The 21,419-nt window shown below is 40.8% G+C and overlaps 1 protein-coding gene across 2 annotated transcripts in view; it reads left to right on the top strand.

Annotated features, from left to right (window-relative positions):
• The window catches only part of xpo4 (exportin 4), a 54,901-nt gene that overhangs the window by 30,433 nt on the left and 3,049 nt on the right, over positions 1 to 21,419 (top strand). The window contains exons 8-23 of one of the 2 annotated variants that reach the window (XM_061692876.1): positions 3,341 to 3,498; positions 6,391 to 6,565; positions 10,101 to 10,319; positions 10,392 to 10,534; positions 12,148 to 12,293; positions 12,910 to 13,087; positions 13,162 to 13,321; positions 15,428 to 15,597; positions 15,663 to 15,837; positions 16,679 to 16,885; positions 16,967 to 17,053; positions 17,132 to 17,312; positions 17,751 to 17,872; positions 17,970 to 18,100; positions 20,412 to 20,529; positions 20,602 to 20,694. In XM_061692876.1, the coding sequence (XP_061548860.1) occupies positions 3,341 to 3,498; positions 6,391 to 6,565; positions 10,101 to 10,319; positions 10,392 to 10,534; positions 12,148 to 12,293; positions 12,910 to 13,087; positions 13,162 to 13,321; positions 15,428 to 15,597; positions 15,663 to 15,837; positions 16,679 to 16,885; positions 16,967 to 17,053; positions 17,132 to 17,312; positions 17,751 to 17,872; positions 17,970 to 18,100; positions 20,412 to 20,529; positions 20,602 to 20,694 (2,463 nt within the window). The remainder of the gene's footprint in view (positions 1 to 3,340; positions 3,499 to 6,390; positions 6,566 to 10,100; positions 10,320 to 10,391; positions 10,535 to 12,147; positions 12,294 to 12,909; positions 13,088 to 13,161; positions 13,322 to 15,427; positions 15,598 to 15,662; positions 15,838 to 16,678; positions 16,886 to 16,966; positions 17,054 to 17,131; positions 17,313 to 17,750; positions 17,873 to 17,969; positions 18,101 to 20,411; positions 20,530 to 20,601; positions 20,695 to 21,419) is intronic. The other variant, XM_061692877.1, reaches the window with a different exon arrangement.

Below are 21,419 nucleotides of genomic sequence, written 5' to 3'. Positions count from 1 at the left end.
GAAATATGAGTGACCTGGCTTTCGGACGATTTATTTATTTATTTTGCTTTAACTTGCAGTCGTGTATTTCTGTTTTATTTCATTTATTTCCAGCTCAACACACAGTGTTAACGTGGCATCTATATAACCACTTGAACGTCATATTACCGGACTAAAAGGGGGCAGGGATAATCCGTTAAAGCAATTTGTCCGTTAATTTGAAGCACTTTTTTTCGAGGTCTAAAAACACCAAGTACAGTTGAAAAATAAAATTTTAAATATTTTGCGCCTTTTTTTTTTAGTGTTGAAAATAAGTTCCTCAAATTAGCCAAAAATGGCAAAGTGACACGAAAGAAATTACACGTTTGTTCCTAGAAACCAAAAAGTCCCATTGAAAACTGAGTTTTCCCCATTCAAAGTATGTAGCAGACTGGCTGCCTCGTCACTGATGTGGAAAATGTGTCGCTACTGATGTTGTATGTCGCTTAGGTCTGCACAATTAATCGAATTCTAATCGGGTTCACGATTTTGCTGCCACGATTAAATTAACCTAATGGTCGGTGATTTTTTACATTTAAAATGAGGGCGTTGCTTCAAATTAAGCACTTTCTCAACCTAGTCAGCCAGCCATCAGGGGCAAACACCTGGTTAAGGCTTAATTCAAGGCTGCCACATACCGAGCGAAGGGACCGAACCGGACTGAATGTAACTGTCACGCAGTGTGCGTGATTTGGCAACTGTTTTCATGAGTGTCTAATCAGACGGCCACTGCTTTTTCGACGATTCAAAATTTTAATCACCGGCGTGCACAGTTGCAAGTTACAGCCAATCAAAATGGATATCAGGTTTCACTCTTGCCAAAAATACATTTCCATGTTTTTACGCAAGCGAAACACAGAAAGGCCACACCAAGCCAAATTATTGGTGTATAAAAAGCATCAATTTGTCACCGTAATTTCTCGTGTATAATGTCCATTTTTTTCTCCAAAAAATTGTCAAGTCAATAGTGCGCATTATACATAGGTGTAGGGGAAAATGGGGGGGGGTGAACTTTCACATTTTATAAATGTATGCCACCATCTAGAGGTTATGAAAAAGCTGTACACTTTCATTCCAATATGCCACCGCCACCTAGAGGTTATCACCACCTAGTGGTTATGATAAAGGTGTACTCTACACTTTCATTCCAATATGTCAGGGGTATGTATGAGTGCTTATATGTACAGTTGTGCTCATAAGTTTACATACCCTGGCAGAATTTGTGAAATATAGTTTTTTTTAAATATGACTGATGACTGAACAGCAACCACCATTCATTTCTTTATGGTTATGTTTTGTTTAGTAATAATGCTTTTCTGAAATGCTTGACCGTTTAATTTGAAACCCATTAAAATAAAATTGTATGTTTTTGCCTGCCCCTTCATGTTTTCTTTAAAGAATTGTACCCATCTTACAAATTCTGCCTGGGTAATCAAACATATGAGCACAATTGTGTTTTCTCTCATTTACTAAATAAAAGTAGGGCTGTGAATTTCAAAATAAGAGCAAGTAAATAACAAAGAAAGTATTGCCTGTGTAAATAAAGTGCTTAACTTCAGAATAATTCTTTTAAATCATTTGTGAACTTTGTTTTGTTCATATGGGTAGAAGCAAAATGATGCATTGTAAAAATGGATTATACATGGGTAGAAGGGTTTTCCAGAATTTTGAGGTCAACTTTGGGGGTGCGTATTATACATACATTATACGAGAAATTACGGTATCTCGCTGGGTATGTTCAAAAGAATGGAGTCAGCGAGACTCCTTTAAAATGTCCACACACACGCTTTTATTCCTGCCCACGTCCACTATCTTTAGCAACCCACCTCTTCCTTAACGATTATTCCATCTTTTTAAGGTTTAAGAAATGTGATAAAGTCCAAAATATTGTCTAAACAGCATCAAACGCCTATACAGGCTCGCTAATCGTCCATGTGTGAGGTCGCGTCGGCAACTCTTATTTTCATGCGACGGTCCGGTTTCAGTTGGGTTCGACCGCATCGTGCAGTGCACGGGAGGCCTTAAACTGGCTAAACAACAAGCAAGCGGTGCCCAGCACACCTTGCAGCCGGGAGCCTCAGTCACTTTTGGTCGAATAATAATAAGCAACTAGTACAGTGAATTTTGGAGGAGAAAAGCGTCATAGTGAGGAGCTATTGCCTTGAAAACATCGGTTTTCTGGACATGTTTTTATTCAAGGCAAGTGATGTTAAACAAGAAGCCATTTGTGAAGAGTGCAGCAGAGTTGTCTGCCCTGCAAGATAACACAATTTATCTGTTCACTCATCTGAAAAAACAGCAAAACACTGGACAAGAAAAGTTATCCTCTCTCACAATTATTTCTCCAAACTCGCATTTAATAACCTGTATGAATAATGAAAGCGGTCAGGCCAGCCTTTATTTGAAAGGTCTAATTCAAGCCAGCCACCACAACGATTGTTCATACTATGCATTACAGTAGCATGCCAGCAACACGCTGTGGGGTCAACTTCAAAATAAAAGCCAAAAATGGCATTGATGTCCAATGTATTCATATATGAGGCTTTCCTTTTGAAGTCAGCCCATGCAGCACTTTGGCAACGCGTTACCATGAATTGTAGATTTAACAGTCGTTGTAGCGGCGGGCTTGACTTCGACAGAAGGCTGGCCTGACCGCAGTGAAAAACGGCGGTGTAAATAGAGGGGGAAATCACAACTGTCGACTTCATTGTAATTTGCGACCACGACTGACCTATGATCAAGCAGAACAATTGAGCCGTTCTCCCCGCCTTTTATGTATCAACTGTATTTGCTTCTATTGAGTTGCACTTTGTGATTTGTCTGTAATAGCATATTTATTCAATTAGCCCTTGGAAAATTAGAAATTCTTGGGTAGATTTTGTTTTATTATCTATCATTTATTTTTATTCATTTTGCACTCAAAACTGTTTACATATTGTTTGTTGAAAAATAGTGCAAGCAAAATAATAGATGTTTGCCCAAACATGAGGAATAATAAATAATAATAAAATAATCATTTTTGTCATAATCGTGCAGCCCTAGTGTCACTATTCGCAATGGATAATGGTACGTATGTAATAAAAAGTGTCTCATGTACAGCTTTTTTTTTTCTTTTTTTTTTCCACAAACTAATTCAATAATAAAGGATTAAGGGTTGCAGTCAAAGCATGCAGCAACGTTTCATACCTTTTACTGGTGTCTGCAAGTGTTTCTGGCTATTGAAATGATAAGCCTGTCAGTGTCATTGCTTGATAATGTTATATAAAAATGTGTTTTAGACCAATATAAAACGTGATTAGGGTCCCTGGTGTTTTTTGTCCAGGTTCACAGGAAGATCCGCGAGGATTCGGACATGGCCCAGGACTCTCTACAGTGTCTGGCCCAGCTGGCCTCCATGCACGGGCCTATCTTCCCGGACGAGAGTGCCCAGATCTCCTACCTGGCCCACCTGATAGAGGGCCTGCTCAGCATGATCAATGGGTTAGTAGACACGGCATGATAAAAACTGAGGTTAAACTGCTCAACATTTGAAGGCAGACACGTAATGGAGGGACGTCACACACAAAAAAAAGCCAATAAAAACAAAATGTTACAATGGTAATGATGCTTTGGCAGAAAAAACATTCTTAGCGTTATCACAGATTTTCTGCATGCAGCAACGTGCCTTGCTGCTGAAATGAAAAGCATGTGCCACAGTTGTTGGATAATGGTGTGTGTCTTTCATGATCAAGTCCACACTAATCAAGTTCAGTAATATAGCTGGCTTTCAAATTGGATTGCACCAATTATCGAATAGCAAATCCTCGGCCAAGTAGCTTCGCTTGGATTTTTCCACACAGACTGATGGTAATGCAGACGCACGCACCATGCCGTGTAGAAATAAGTTGGCACGATGGCGGCGAGCGAGGAGGAAAGAGTCCGTAAAAGACTGAGAATTTCCAAAATTTTGGATCAATTCACAATCAACAAGGAAGATAATATGCAATGTGTACCAGAAAAGCATGTCTACAATCACATACCCAGGATAACATATCCACGTTAGCTAATTTGTTATTCAAGGATTCGGGGAGTTTGTCATCCCAACACACCTTTGCACAAAATATGGCATGAAATTTGATACCAGAGGTCCTAGATTAGCCCAATAAATCTCAAGACTTGTCAAATATAAACAGAATAAGAATATAAAATACAATAATTTAGCCTACTATTGCTCGTTAGAACATATTGTAATGCTTCCGCAATAGGTTAAGGATAGACACAGCCGCCGGTGCACTTTCATTCGCTTTATTCAACAAACAATAAAACAAACGCACACCAACCACATTCATACACGAGCTGCTAATGACGACGCCACTTTCATCTGCTGACGCCCACATCGCTCACCAGGCCGGCCGGGCCCCACTTGTAAAGCCATACTCACTCAGTTACAGATACTACAGTAGAACGTGAGAATGGCGACCCCAAGTGGACAAAAATAATACCGTCCGGCACCTTACATGCTACATGTTGTAATCTTTAATAAGGCAAAATCAATATTCATCTGGTTACTTGATTAATCGATGGGATAATCAGTACAACACTTGGTTCTAAAACTATCAATTGCTGCATCCCCACATTCAAAGCATGCAGCAAGGTTTTTCTCATTCTTATGTAGTGCAAAATCGAAGTTAACCATTAACTTAAAAAATGATGACAAAATAAGATAAAAGCCCCATTGAAAACCACTGAAAATGCCAATTTCCCCATTCAAAACAGCAACATGCCTCACGACTGAAATGATAAATGTTGTTGGATGATGATGTGCATGTGTGTTTCCAACAACTCTGAGAAGTCCTAACTCGACTTTACACTTTTTTATTTTTAATAACATTTAGTGCCTAGAAGTATTATTTTTTGCTTTTAACCCCATTTTTTAAATGTTTAAATTTATAAAGGAGTGACTTCCACTGTGGAGGCTAAGGGTGAACCAGGGTCAGCTTGCCAGTTGAGACACATACGTCCACGAAAATTGCTCCTCGGAATCAAGTTTGAGGAAGACGCCACCCGCAGCAATTTTCCACAGCTGTGCGTTGCAATGCAGTGGTCCTACTTTCACGCAGTCTACCCCCCCACACACACCGCGGCAACACTTGAAAGGGGGCATTGTGTTGACTCACTGTTTATTTATAGTTTTAATCAGCCATTTTAACGAGACCTGGCACATTTCCATGTGCCTTTTAGTCAAGGTGACGAGGACACAGCTTAGCATTGTGTACCAGCAGGTGGCTAAAAACAGGACTTTTGACAAGTGGTAACAGTTGTAACGGCCGTATAAGTAGTGTAAAATAGGTTATCCGCGACAGAAACGTCACAAGTGTAAAAATAATCCAGAAAATTCAGGACCAATAGTGCAAATAAATTAAACTTTTTACACCCAGCTCTTTAGGCTACGCCTTTTTAGATGTAATTGTACCAGAAAAGTGTCTTTTCTTTTAATACCATGTTTTAGTGGGCCAAACCAACTGGGATACACACGTTGGTGGTCGTTTAAATTAGCGTTCTTTGTTTTTATGTATTTTTTAAAAAATGTTTCCATGTTTTTTTAAAAATTATTTTTAATTAATCTAGCTCTTGATAGTAAAAAGTTTTTACTTGTTTGTATTATTTTTTTAACTTGATAGTAAAATTTTACTTTTTGTTTTGGAAATGTAAAAAAATTAAGCTCTTAATCATAACAGTTCTTGTATTTTTTGTTGTAATTTATTTTCATTTAGCATTTAATAGTGACATTATTTTTGTATTTTAGTTTTGGGCTCTTTTTAAATGTTTCTATTTAATTTAGCCCATTTAGTAACATTTCTTAGTTGTTTGTAACTTGGCTGTTTATTTCTTAGTATATTTTTAAATGTTTTATTTTTTTTGTCTTTAATTTGGCACTAAATAGTTTGTTTCTTTATTTTATATTCATATAAAAATGTTAAGTTGATTTAACTCCTAATAGTAATTTTTTTTTAAAAATTAATTTAGGCTTCATTAGTAACCTTTCCCAGGGTTTATTTTTGTATTGTTTAAATGTTTACATTTTTAAATTACTTCAGCTCTTAATAGTTACATATCCTTGTTTTTGTATTTTGCAATTTTTTAAATTTTTTTGTCATTTAGCTCTTAATACTACAGTCCCTGTTTTTTTCATTTGTTAAAACCTTTTTTCAATTTAGTTCTTAAATTGAAGATGTAAAAAAACAAAAAGAAATTTTATTAAATGTTACTTTTAAGAGTTAATTGAAATAAAAAGTTGAGTAATGTATATTTAAATTGACATTTTTTTTAAATCATAGGAAACAATGGAAATAGAAATGATTGTTTTCAGGTTAAAAATGCTTCCCCCCCCAGCATCGAGATTGAGGATTCTGAGGCGGTGGGCATCTCCAACATCATCTTCAACCTGATCACCATGTTCCCCAGGAGTGTGTTGACGGCGCTGCCCAGCGAGCTCTTCACCTCCTTCATCAACTGCCTAACGCTGCTCACCTGCTCCTTTGGACGCAGCGCCGCCCTAGAGGAGGTGGTGAGTAACTGCTGCCTTTTCAAACATTAGTAGTTTAGACATCATTATGGTACTGTTATTCTGTGGAAGAATATTTTCTTATTTTATTTCCATGGTAAAGACCTCCAAATTCTTGGGGCAATAAGGGATATCATGGTGCGCACATACAACCCGAAGCTGGGCACCAGCATTTGCAAAACACATGCCAAAGAGGACATTGTGAAGGTTATAAAGGCTGTAGACGAGGGAAAGAGCTATAGGAAAGTAGGAAAGCTGACGAACAGTTTGGAATTCAGTGAAAAAGAAAGTGGTGGTGTGGACAAAAGTAGAGAATCCAGTGATTCAGACAGCTCTGCGACTGAACCTCTTATGAACATTACAAAAAGAAAAGAAAATGAGAATAGATCTTGAGATAGACAACTATGTCCTGTTTGAGTACTGTCGTGAAATCTACCTAGGGATCGTGAGCGAGAAAGAAGACAACAGGTTATTGATAAAAGCAATGGTAAGAAGCGGCCAAAACACGAGCATGTGCTTCTGGTATCCAGTGGAAAATGTCACAGAAAATTGGGAAACCCAAAAAGCTCAACAGGAAATAAAGGAACTAAAGCACTAACTGATAGAAACGCAATGTTTATGTTTGCATTTGGAAAAAAAAACATTTTGAGAGGAAATATGAGATTTATGTGAGGTTCCAATAGCTCAGACACTTGTTTGTTGTTGAATTAGTTTTCCGAACTCATCACAGTACAGAATCTGCTCTTATTAAATTGCTAAATGATATAAGGTTGAATACTAACTCGTGAAAGGTGTCAATTCTGGTCTTGTTGGACCTCAGTGTGGCTTTTGATACGGTAGATCATAATATAATGCTGAAGAAGTTGGAAACGTGGGTAGGACTAAATGGAACAGTCCTTCAATGGTTCACGTCCTACCTGGAGGAAAGGAGTTATTTTGTAACAATTGGAAGTGTTCAATCTCATCAAATGGCAATGACCTATGGGGTCCCTCAAGGTTCAGTTCTTGGACCCCTTCTGTTCAGCCTGTATATGCTACCCATTCGTCAAATTCTTCAGAACTTTTAATTTTGACTATCATAGCTATGCAGATGACACACAGTTGTATCTAGCAGTGTCGCCAGATGACTATAGTCCAATTGAGGTGTTGTCACTCTCTAAAACAGATAACTGGATGAGCCGATGTTTTCTTCAATTATACCACAACAAAACTGAGACAAAGATCTATCAATACTGGTAAAACTCAGGTGTGGATGCCCTAAATATGATCCTAGGTCATCCGCGAATAGGCTCAATTTGTGCTCCGATCCTCTTATCTCCATCCCCTCAGTATTATTATTCTGCCTGATGATTTGCTTTAAATAGTAGTTCGATGAAGATTTCAAGAAGTGTTGGTGATAGGGAACACCCTTGTCCAGTCGACCTCTCTTGCGTAATCCGATCCGTCAGACTGCCAATCCACTCACTTTTACTCTTGCTGTTGACTCCTAGTAAAGTGACCGTATGCATCTAATTGAGTTTGTATTGAAGCTGAATTTTTCCAAACACTTTGTTAAAATAAGTCCACCTCACACTATCAAATGCCTTTTCCACATCCATAGGTGACTCACTAAAACAGCACTCTTCCCTCTCCTTTGAACCACCTCCGCTATAGGAATTGTTTTTCTTAGTCCTGTGAAGCGACTCTTTTAATGGTCCTTTTTTAAACTACAGACCCTTTCCCAAAAAATTTAATATCATGGAAAAATGCATTTATTTCCATAAGTCCATTCAAAAAGTTACTTTCATACATTATAAACAATTTCAAGTATGTTTATTTTTACATAATTTGGGTTTCCAGCTCATAAAACCCACGAAATCAGGAATTCAAAAAATTAGAATACTGTGAAAAAATCTCCATTTACTTCTCTTTTTTTGTAGAAAAAAAGAAAGAAATTAGGGTCACATTAAATCAATCAAAATATGGTACTTTCAAAACGATATGTTAATCTTCAATACTTGGTTGGGAATCCCTTTGCTTTAATCACTGCCTCTATGCGCCGTGGCATTGCCTAGATTTCCTTGATGAGTAGAAGCCCAGATTTCCTTGATGCTTGCTGTCAGTTCAGTTTTGGGTCTGGTGCCCCTCATTTTCCTCTTGATAATACCCCATAGATTCTCCATGGGATTTAGATCAAGCGAGTTGGCTTACCAGTCAAGCACTGTGATGGCATGGGCATCAAACCAGGTTTTGGTGCTTCTGGTGGTATGGGCAGGGACCAGGTCCTGATGGAAGATGAAATCTGCATCTCCTTACAGATGCTCAGCAGAAGGAATCATGAAGTCCTCTAAAACATTCTGGTAGACCGTTGCGGTGACCTTGGATTTAAGAAAGCAGGGTTTACCAACATTGGACAACTGGACATTGCACCCCAAATCATGACGGACTGTGGATATTTCACACTGGACCTCAAACAGCTTGGGTTCTGTTCTTCACCCGTCTTCCTCCAAACCCTTGGACATTGAGTCCCGAATGAAAGGCACACATTACTTTCATCGGAAAAGAGGACCTTGAACCACTGGCCTGCAGTCAAGTGCTTCTTCTTCTTGGCCCAGTTGAGACGTTTCCTATGTTGGCTCAGGCTCAGAAGTGGCTTGACCCGAGGAACCCGACAGTTGTAGCCCATCTCCCGGATGCGTCTGAATGTGGTGGTTTTTGAAGCTGTGACTCCCGCCTCATTCCACTCTTTCTGGATCTCTGCTAGATTCTTGAATCGTCTGTTTGATAATCCGCTGAAGCCCACGGTCATCTCTTTTCCTGGTGCATCTTCTCCTGCCACATTTGGTCCTTCCATTGATATGCTTGGACACAGCACTCTGAACAGCCCACCTCCCTAGCTATGAACCTTTGTGGCTTACCCATGCTAGGGAAGGTATCAATGATGGTCTTCTGGCCAGTTGTCAAATCTGCTGTCTTTCCCATATTGAACCCAACTGAGAAATTTTAACCAAACTGAAGCAATTTAATGACACTGGGAGATGCTTTGAGTTTAGTAGATGATTAGTGTGTGACACTCCGTTTAAAACATTTATGGCCTGCAAAATTTGGGCTGATTTCTTCACAGTATTCAAATTTTTTGAATTCCTGATTTTGTTAGTTTTATGAGCTGGAAGCCCAAATTGTGTAAAAAATAAACAAATAAATACCTGAATTTTTTTCAATTGTGGGCTCTGAATCTATAATCTATTAAAGTTTATCTTTTTGAATGGAATTATGGAAATAAACTTCCATGATATTCAAATGTTTTGGAAAGGGTCTGTACTTGTAGGTTTTTGGGTCTAATTGCTGCCAAATTAGAATCTTGTATACTAAACAAAATGGTCGACTTTTAATTGTGAAACACTTTATTTTTGGTCTTTGCGTCTGGGCGGAGCATTATGGAAAATTTTGATCTCTTGCCATAATACACAAAATGCTAATAATGCAACTCCACAAGGGTAGAGCTTGACCAAATGTCATGTAATAATTTGACATGTAGTTGTTTCTTCCTCACGTGTAGCCTTCACCATCATTGAAGACCTGCGTTTGTGTCTGTGCACAGCTGGATAAGGATGACATGGTGTACATGGAGGCGTACGACAGGCTGCTGGAGTCGTGGCTCACGCTGGTGCAGGACGAGGAGCATTTCCCTCGCGGCTGCTTCGTCCAGCCCGCCGTGCAGGTCTTCAACGCCTACATCCAGTGTCACTTGGCCGCACCCGACGGGACCCGCAATCTGGTCAGATCCTTGACACTTTCATAACCTGCTAAACATCCGCGCTAACTTCACCGCCTCACCTCCTTTCCTCAGTCTGTGAATGGCGTGTCATCCCATGAGGAGGAGGAGATCAACGAGCTGCAAGAAGACGACAGAGAATTGTTCTCGGACCAGCTTTCCAGCATTGGGACGCTGGGGCGGGTGGCTTCAGACCACTGCATACCCCTCCTGACGAGGTAAAACACCCTTTGAGCGTCTTTAAATGCAAGTTACACTCGTACACATCTGTAACATTCATGGCATCACATACTTGTAAAGTGTGAACTCTCTTTTGGGACATAATGATCTTTAAGAAGTGTCACAACAGAAATACATGCACATGCATCGTTCGTAGTTAATATTTCCAGGGTAGCTTCTACAATGGGTTAGCATGTTTTTAGTAGTTCATTAGTTAATGTGAGAAAAGTGTGTTTGGTTTTTGATTAGATTTTTTTAAATTAATATTTTATTTACCTTTTATTAATCTTGATATTCTTAAATTCTGTTGGTTTTCATGTTGTTTTTAGATTTTGATTTCTTATTTTTTTTTTTAGTAGTCGTTTCATTGTATTTAATTTTTCAGTATTTTTATTGTATTTATATTTCATTTATCTTATTAGTTTTGATGTTTTAAAGGTTTGTATTATTTTCTTTTTTTAATTTTATTTGTATTTTTTATTCAGTATTTTTTCATTATTATTGTATTTTATTTGTGACATTTCTGTGTAGTTTTTAAATGTCAAACTTGTTTTACTTTTTATTTTGTATTTGTCCTCATTTATCTCTCTTTTCTCTCTCTCTCTCTAATATAATATTCATTCATTTTCCGTACCGCTTATCCTCACTCGGGTCGCGGGTGTGCTGGAGCCTATCCCAGCTATCTTCGGGTGAGAGGCAGGGTACACCGTGAACTGGTCGCTAGCTAATCGCAGGGCACATATAAACAAACAACCATTCACACTCACAGTCACAACTACGGGCAATTTAAAGTCTTCAATTAACCTACTGTGTATGTTTTGGGGATGTGGGAGGAAACCGGAGTTCCCGGAGACAACCCACGCAAGCACGGGGAGGACATGCAAACTCCACACAGGCGAGGCCGGATTTTAACCCGGTCCTCAGAACTGTGAGGCAGATGTGCTAACCGCCATAATATATCATGAAATTATATAATTATAATTATGTAAAAAAAAAATATATATATATATATAAGTATATATCAGTTGTATGTCTATTGTTCTGTAACTTGAAGTTGTTGCATTTTTTATTTGTAATATTTTTTTCTTTTTTCATTCTTTTTTTCAGTTATTTGCAGTTTTGATGTAATTTATTTATATTTGGGATATTTAATTGTTTTTAGAACGTAAAGAAATAACCATGTTGTCGCAATTGTTTTATTAAAATATTCCATGCACATATAGAGTGGGTTGAAGGTAACTAGGCATTAAAATTTGGAAAACGAAATCCATATTCCCTTCACAAATTCTGTTCTTTATTAAATGGGAAAAGTAAATCCTCAAATTTCAACATAAGCACCGGTTGTGTCAACCAGTTTTCTATAACAGCCAGAGATGGAATGAACAAGAAATAAGATTCCCATTAGTGCTTTTTGTTTTTTAAACATTGTTCACGATGACATCAGTGAGACCAAAGATGCATAAGAAATTTCTAATGCCTATTTAGTTTTCACCCACCCTGTATATATCCAGAAATTATTAGATTTTGAATAATATAACATAGAAAGAATAGCAACAAATGCATTCAAGTTAGTTGAGTGTGGCGTTTGTATGTGTTGTGCCGTTGCTGGCAGCCTCCTGGAGGACCGCGTGACACGACTCCATGGTCAGCTCCAGAGGACCCAGCAGCACCTGATGTCCTCATCAGACCTGATGTCAGTGGATCGCAAAGTACTGGATGACCTCTACGAAGACATCCACTGGCTCATCCTGGTCTCAGGTCAGCAACACCAGCGAGAACCAGAAACAAGCATGGCCTGTAGCTGCTCTTAGTCTCTTTTCGGATAAAATCCTACTTCATTGTCAAATTTAAGGTTTCACGGCTAGAAATGACAAAAACAAACACGTCACCATATGATACTCCACAGTCTCCCCTTTGCTGCAGCAGCCCTCAGTCTCCTCTCCTATACAAGTGATACACTATTGCAGGATTTGAGTATACCCGGGCTAACCTGCTAAAGTTAGCCTACCCTGTTGCTGTGCCTTAGCCTTGGACACTACAATATGATACTCCATAGTCTCCACTTTGCTGCAGTGGCCCCCAGTCTCTTCTCTAATCCAATTGACACAATATTGTAACATTTGAGGCGTTAAATTGTAACATTTGAGGCGTTAACACGAGCCCCTGTTGTTGCGCCTTAGCTTTGGATGCTACAGTATGATACTCCATAGTCTCTACTTTGCTGCAGTGGCTCTCAGTCTCGAATAAAATTGCTGTGCTTTTGTAACATTTGTAGTGCTAACATGCTAACGTGAGCCTAACCTGTCGCTGAACCTTAGCTTTGGATGCTGGAATTTGTGTCCCATTTCTTTAATGCATTGTGTGCTGCATTCAGGGTATCTCCTGGCGGACGACCCCCAGGGGGAGACGCCGCTGATCCCCTCCGAGGTGATGGAGTTCTCAGTCAAGTGCTCGGCAGAGGTGGACATGAACACCACGCTGCAGATTCTGGGCTCGCCGGGGGAGAAGGCCTCGTCCATCCCGGGCTTCGACCGCACTGACTCAGTCATCAGGTAATCCAACCGTTGCCTTCTCTTATTTTCTGTACATACAGTAGACTTTATAAATGTGTGCCTGTTTGTGTGAGATTGCTGTCGGCCGTGCTGAGGACGTCCGAGGTGGAGTCCAGGGCCAGCAGAGCCAGTTTGACACAGCTGTTGAGTCCTCAGATGGGCAAAGACATTGTTTGGTTCCTGAGACGCTGGGCCAAGACCTACCTGCTCATGGATGAGAAGCTCTACCAGCAGGTGGGTTGCCTACAGTACTCACACTTCCTTATATATGTACACGCTCTCATTTACAGGGCCTCGGTTATGTTCTGGGGCTGCTTTACTACACCCAGCATGGGGTGTCTTCAACCTGTTTGAATTAATTCTCAATACTAATTAAAGCATTCTGAATCCAAATGTCCTGCTTAGCTTCTAAAAGCTTGGCTTGGTATCAGCTGGAGCCAAAGCTTGGTCTTGTTATGTTCTGCAGCTGCTTTGCTACATCCAACGCAGGGTGTCTTGGCACAATGAAATCTCGTTTATTCAGCGTCGTACGGTGGTGCCTTAAGATAGGAGTTAAACACATTCCATGACCACAATCATAACGCAAAACACTTGTATCTTAAATCATCTCTCCTCTTTGAAATTAATGGGAATGCTATTAAATTGTTCCAGGCTCCCCAAAAAACTAGTGATGTGTGGCTGAAGCCTCATGAAGCTTTGTGCTGGAACAGATTCGGAGCTTTGGTGCGTCAGTGAGAACATTAGTGACATCCGGTGGACGAAAGAAGTCACAGCAACCCATGTCACTAAACTGTGTGAAACAAGACTCTCTCGTCATCTTTCAGGAATAAAAGATCAACTACAATGTTGGTCGATGTATTATTTACATAAGTGTGTTAATGTTAATTTAAATAGACAATGTTGGCATTAAAAAGCTGGATTCCACAAAGTAAATATGTTGGTCACGCGTGCATCTTTATTATAAAGGGATGACGTGAACAGAAACAAAAGGGCACAGAGTTGTCTTAAATTTGTATTAAAAAATAACAATTGTTCAACAGTTTATTTAGGAACCACCAAGCTACTGAACAGCTTGATGGTTCCTAAGTTGGCGCCAAACGAGCTGTCAAATCAAATGACAGCAACCAATCCGGTTCGAGCTGTCGATATGCGTGATGACATGAAGCTTCGAACTTAAACGGTCGCATGATATTTGGGGGACGATACAAGCTCCGAAGCACCATTTCGACACATTGGGATTCAGTCTGACACAAGCTTCGAGGCTTTTGGTTAATTTTAACATCACTACAAAAAAAAATAAACAATTTTCTTGGAATATTTTTTATGCAGAAAATAGCACTCTATAATGTACTTTGTAAAAACAGTAATAACATAATTAAAATAATGAAATAATTCAACAGTTTGTGCATCATAATCATTAATTCATTGCGGCTCCTACTAATGTGGTTGACATGGCCACCAGGGGACATACAGACACAAATGAAGACTCGTTTCACAACTACTGTAAGTGACTCAGCAAGCTGCAGCAATATTATATTCATCGTGGTTTCTGTGACATCCTCTGTGGTTACGAGCTGTGGCTCTTCTCAGTGTAAATGGCTCAAACAGATTGTCATTCCTCGTCTAGCCTTAGTAGCTTGCCATGTCTGTATACTATCTCTATGCTCTTGGTCAATAGATGCTGTGTCTGTGTGTTTGGATATGTTTGTTCGTATGGGTGTGTCTGCATTTACCTGTGGGGATGGGAGGGGTAGGCTTTTGTATTCATACTGTGATTTTTAATTCTGTTTTATCTCAGTGAAGCACTTTGGGTTGCTTTTTATTTTTTGGCATTAAAAGTGGTATACAAAAAAAAGATTTTATAATAGTTTTTTTTGCAGGAAATAAAGAAAATATGCCTGTGAGTCTACATGTGTTGATGCACTGTTTGTGTTCAAATATCCGTTGCTTAAAGCATTATAACACTGTCACATGGATGCTATTCGTTAGCCTGTCCATGACGTTTTGCATTGTTTGTTAACATTAAGCTAAATGTACTTTCCCAAGGCAAAGTTGTGTGGTTGTCGTGTCTGTGTAGATTCTCAATCATCCGGGTCATGGTAATCCGCACAGGTTGAATCAGGGAAACTGGACTGTTCTTGTTTGTTGAAGACGTTTCACCTTTAATCCAAAAGGCTTCTTCAATTTTATATTTTAGGTGTGGAGTTCCTATATTTATGTCTCGGTATGTGTGTTCCCTTTGGGGTGGTCAAGAATAGGGTGTTACTATCATTGCCTATATTCATGGATTAATTTTACACTTGATAAACTGTGTTTTGTGCCTCGGCTTGTTCTCCTTAGGTCAGCGTCCCCTTCAGCACGGCGTTTGGTTCGGACACGGAGGGCGCCCAGTGGATCGTGGGCTACCTGCTGGAGAAAGTCATCACCAATCTGTCGGTGTGGAGCTCGGAGACGGAGCTGGCCAACGACACGGTGGAGCTGCTGGTGACATTGGTGGAGCGGCGCGAGAGGTCAGGCCAGTCAGTCGGGGGGAAAGTCAAAAGATGGCGGAGTACTGAGTCCCCAGTGTGTACAGGGCCAACATGGTGGTGCAATGCGAGAGCTGGTGGAACCTGGCCAAGCAGTTCGCCGGCCGCAGTCCACCACTGCACCTGCTGTCCAGCTCGGTGCAGAGGACCCTCATGAAGGCACTGGTGCTAGGAGGCTTCGCACAAATGGACTCAGACACCAAGCAGCAGTACTGGGCCGAGGTAACACACCCTAACATCTGGACATGACATTTTACTCATTAGAAATACATTTTAAACAGCTAAAGTGCCACTGCAATTTATGTATTTTAACATTTTTATTTTTTATTTTGTTTGATATTTATCATATTTAATTTGATTTGTAGTCTACATCTTTTACAAAAAAAATTCATACTAGTATATTTTGTTTGATTATCTTTCATATTTTCAAAACAGCAACTTTTATTCATTACGCACACACAAACACACACACATTACCTCGATCATGAGTGCTCTCATGTTAAGCACATGTTAGCATTACTTGACTATGTTGTTCTAATATTGTGCTTTTCCGCCCTATTGGTAGTTTAACCCCCAAAGACATCGGAATTGTGTTTATCTCTTGCTCCCTGGAGGCTGAAGTGAATCAGCCAATCAGAGCACAGCGAGCATGCCGTGCGCCCTCAGCAGCTTTTAGCATCAAAAATGTCTTCCCCCGCCCCCCCCCCGCCCCCCCGTCTTTTAAAGCCTTACAGACTGACGGATGCCCTCCGTAATATCCCCCCCAGGGAGGAAAACTTGATCCTTGTCAGCATCCTGGAGGTCTTTTTGTCCTAATCGGCTGACGGTTGTTAAAAAACGGGGTGCAAAGCCACATGTAATTGCTGAGGGGGGGTCTGCAGCTGTCGGCGATCGCAGCTGCCCCGTCTGGTCAAAAACGAACAGGTCTGAGGTGGACTTGACAGAAACCCGTGTCTTCAACTGTCCCATTGATCATCTGTTATTTTTGCCATATCCATTGTTATAAATTGTAATAATGATGATGAGATACGGTGTGTTGGATTCTGCTTGGCGTTGCGTTCAGGTGCTGCACCCTCTGCAGCAGCGATTCCTCAACCTCATCAACCAAGAGAACTTTGCTCAGATCAGCCAGGAGGAGGCGGTCAAGCGCGAGATCGTGGCCACGCTGGAGGCGCTGTGCGGCATCGCAGAAGCCACGCAGATCGACAACGTGGCCTCACTGTTCTCCTTCCTCATGGACTTCCTGTCCAGCTGCATTGGACTTATGGAGGTCAGGGCGGGCACAGGTGGACACACGGATGGGTTCCTCCTCAAATGTCCGTGTCATTGATCATATGCATGTGCATCTCAGGTTTACAGCAACACACCGGAGACCATCAATCTTATCATTGAGGTCTTTGTGGAGGTAGCTCACAAGCAGATCTGCTACCTGGGAGAGGTTGGTAACCGCCATCCTTGCATAAATGAAAATAGGAAATAACTGGAAATAACCAGCAGCCACGTCACTCGTGCGCAGAACAAGTCGATGAAGCTGTACGAGGCGTGCCTGACGCTGCTGCAGGTTTACTCCAAGAACAACCAGAGCAGGAAGCGAAGTGACGCCGCCGCTGAGGAAGACCAGTACCAGGACCTACTGCTCATCATGGAGCTGCTCACCAACCTGCTTTCCAAAGAGTTCATTGACTTCAGTGACACAGGTGACTCGCTTTTTCTTTCATGTCAAAACCCATGCCACTAAGGAAGTTGTGCATCTCCATGCGCCTGTGTCCGTTCGGTAATATTTAAACTTGTGACGCTCAGGGGGTTGTGCGTCTGTTTGGTCCTGTGTCCAACTTTTGAAACGTGATACTAAGGGAGTTGTGTGTCTGTGAAGGGAGTTGTACAACTATATGCGCCTGTCTCTCCCTCAAGCCGTGTCTTGTCACTGTCTTCAATGTTTAAAATCTTGGTTCAGAGGGGGTTGTGCCTCCATGCGCCTGTGCCTCTTTGATGTTTAATGTCGTATTACTATTACTATAAATGCCTGTCCTCTGATAGTATGTTATCAGCTTTTGTTACTAGGGGAGTTGTGGGTCAATATGCCCCAGTACCTTTTTCTAAACTCACGCGTATGCCTGTGTCGTTTTTTGTTCCAGACGACGTGTTCCGTAGCCAAGACCAGGGCACGCCGGCGTCCAGTCGTCCGGTGTCTGCCGCAGACGTGGTCCTATACGGTGTCAACATCGTTCTTCCCCTCATGTCTCAGGACCTTCTCAAGGTTAGACACATTTTTTTTTTTTTCAACAATATCCCCTTTGTAGCAAGAATCTGGCTGAGCTCTTTGCCCAACCCCCACCACCACCTGTGCTCTGCAGTTCCCATCTCTGTGCAACCAGTACTACAAGCTCATCACCTTCATCTGCGAGATCTTCCCCGAGAAGATCCCACAACTGCCCGAGGACCTCTTCAAGAGCCTCATGTTCTCGCTGGAGCTCGGGATGACCTCGTATCCTCTTCACGTGTCACCACATCAGCTACCACACGAAACAGCTTTTCAAAGGTCTTGTTTTTCAATTTGCATCAGTCACGACAATAGACATCCACGTTGCTTTATTCTATATTATTAAGTTTGATGTCAAAAGTTGTGCCTTAGTCACTACAGTAGGCACATAATCAAAAGTTATTTTCTTAAGGCATCAGTCACTACAGTAGACAGCTAATCAAAAGCGGTTTGTTTTCAAAACTTTTGCACTAATTACTACAGTGCGTGCTAGTGTGTCATCCCGTACTCAAAAAGCAACTAATGTAGTGACTGTTAGAAGAAAACATTTAAGTAGCTGTCTACTGCAGTGGCTGGTGCATAAAAAACAAAACTTTTGCCGTCTCTTGTAGTAACTGATGCATATAGAAGGAAACCGTTTTTGTATAGCAGTTTACTGTAGTGACTGAGCCATATACTGTACAAATGCAGTTGGGACAGTGGAAAAAGAAACAGAATACGATATGCATAACGGACTCGAAATCTGGAAAACACCATCCATATAGCTGGGACAGTGAGAAAGTTAGAGTACGAATGTCATTAACAGTATTTATTATAGTAATTTAATTGCAATAAAGTAATTTAATTACAGTAAGTTAGCACCCATTATTTCTGTCATGTTGTAATGTTGAGTTGACCTAAAGTTATGTCAGTGGCAAATCCTTGAATGCCCCCTTAGAGGTCAATGGTGTTTTAACTTTTGTCTAAAACGCAAGAGAACAATTTGAGCTGGGACGGGCTCCAGCACGCCCGCAACCCTTGTGAGGATAGGCTGTACAGAAAATGGATGCATACAGTATACAGTACACAAGTATATACAATAAATGAACAAGTCATGTAAATAGACACATTGCTCCATCTTGTGATCGGATTGGTGATCGGTTATCGGCAAGTTTTTTTTTTATATCTATACTTTGCGCTGATAACAATCCAGATGGTCCTTTTCCTCTTCGGCCCGGAGGACACTATGTCCATGATTTCCAAAAACAAATTGAAATGTGTACTCATCAGCCCACAGCACAATTTTCCACTTTGCGCCTGGCCATCTCAAATGAGCTCAGGCCCAGAGAACCCAGCTGCGATTCTGGGTATTGTTGATATATGGCGTTCGCTTTGCATGCTAGAGTTTTAACTTGCATTTGTAGCTGTAGCGACAAACTGTCAACTGACAATGGGTTTCTGAAGTCTTCGTGAGCCCACATGGCAGTATCCTTTTCACAATGATGCCTGTTTTTAATGCGGAGCCACCTGAGGGATCGAAGGTCAAGGGCATTCAGTGTTGGTTTTTGACCTTGCCGCTTACGTGCAGACATTTTTCCAGATTCGCTGAATCTTTTGATGATATTATGGACCATAAATGATAAAATCCCTTAATTCCTTGCAATTGTACGTTGAGCAATGTTCTTAAATTGTTGGGACTATTTGCTCACGCAGTTGTTCACAAAGTGGTGAATCTCTCCCCATCCTTGCTTTTGAACAACTGGCCCTTTCAGGGATGCTCCGTTTACACCCAATCATGACACTCACCTATTTCCAATTAAGTGTTTCACCTGTGGAATGTTTCAAAGAGGTGTTTTTTGAGCATTCCTCAACTTTTTCCCAGTCTTTTGTTGGCTCTGTCCCAGCTTTTTGGGAACATGTCGCAGGGGTCAAATTCAAAATGAGAATATTTGCAAAAAACGACAACCTTCCTCAGTTTGAACAGTGAATGTCTTGTTTTTGGAGTGTATTCAATTGAATATTATTTGAAAAGGATTTGTAAATCATTGTATTCTGTTTTCATTTACGTTTTACACAGCGTCTCAACTCCATCGCAATTGGGGTTTGGAGAAGAAAAACGCTGATCAGTATCGGTCTTCTGTAGTGACTGATGCATACAGAAGAAAACAGCTTTTGTATAACTTACTGCAGTAACTGATCCCTATAGAAAAAAGCGCTTTTGAATATCTGTCCACTGTAGTGATTGATGCACTTAAAGGAAAACAACTTTTGTATTACTGTCTACTATAGTAACGGATTCAAATAGAATAAAGTGCTTTTGAATAGCTTTCTACTGTAGTGACTAATGCATTTTAAAAAGCAGCTTTAGACCTGCTGCCCACTTTGGTGACTGATGGGCCATGCATCCAGAGACCTAAGACCCATACATAGAGAAGAAAATGGATTTTGAGTAGCCATCCACTGTAGTGATTGATGCACATAGAAGTCAAGAAAACCCAATTTATTTGAGGTGCGGCATTTATTTATTCAAGTAGATGCCTTTAACATGAGTGTTCAGGATGGGTTCGGAGATCAGTCAGCTTTGTTTGGAAGCTTTGTCACCGTTGGCTGAGCAGTGTGCCAAAAACCAGGAGAAGGACACGCCCCTTTTCATTGCCACACGACACTTCCTCAAGGTACGCGCACACGCCGCGCGCATTTCCTGTTTGTGTGAATGACTTTTTGTGAACTTGTGCTGAATGTTGCAGCTGGTGTTTGACATGTTGGTGCTGCAGAAACACAACACGGAGATGACTGTGGCAGCCGGAGAAGCGCTTTACACACTAGTCTGTCTGCACCAGGTCAGATTCCACTTATCTACGAGATGACAGTTTATATCACTGGCAAAGTACCACGATACTATCAATATTTCTAGCAAAGCATTGCAATATTGTCGTGTTCGGCAGAGAAAGTAAGCATGATATCCCCGGCAAAATATTGTCATGTCGTGTTGAGAGAGATGAGAACCACCCGTATCGTGATGCTGTAAATATTGCCCTCAAAATATCATGATATCGTCATGATAACATTTTTTAGGACGATATATTTTCCCAAAAACTATCACGATAAACGATAAGATTGTGGGGTTTTTTTTTATGCCTTTGCAATCATAAGGCCTTCCCTCGAGCTGCAGGACTGTGCGGTTGGTCCGCTGAAGCTGCTGGAGACGAGCCCTTCACCTGTCAATCAATTATACCTTCACTGTCGTGAACTACTGCCCGAATAATGTGTGCCACTGAGCTCATGCTTAATAGACAGTTAACTTTCCTGTGTTTGTTAATTAGGGACTAACACAACTCGCAGCGAAGCACTGACGTTTTAAATGACGTTGCTGCGGTGGAGCGTGCTTTTTAGCTTCTAAGCTCGCTCGCTCGTTTGCTTACGGGCTAGCGAACATAATAAACAGTTAACTTTCCCTTGTGTGGGTTAATTACGGGCTAACACAACAATGTGGAAGGGGGGCGCTGACGGTTTAAACGGCGTCGCCGCAAGGTGCTTAGCTCCTTAACTCACTAGCTCGTGGGCT

The sequence above is a fragment of the Phycodurus eques genome, chromosome 12, assembly GCF_024500275.1.
Source record: "Phycodurus eques isolate BA_2022a chromosome 12, UOR_Pequ_1.1, whole genome shotgun sequence".
Taxonomy (NCBI): domain Eukaryota; kingdom Metazoa; phylum Chordata; class Actinopteri; order Syngnathiformes; family Syngnathidae; genus Phycodurus; species Phycodurus eques.
Note: the sequence above shows the minus strand (reverse complement) of the source record. Positions and strands in the feature narration are given on the sequence as shown.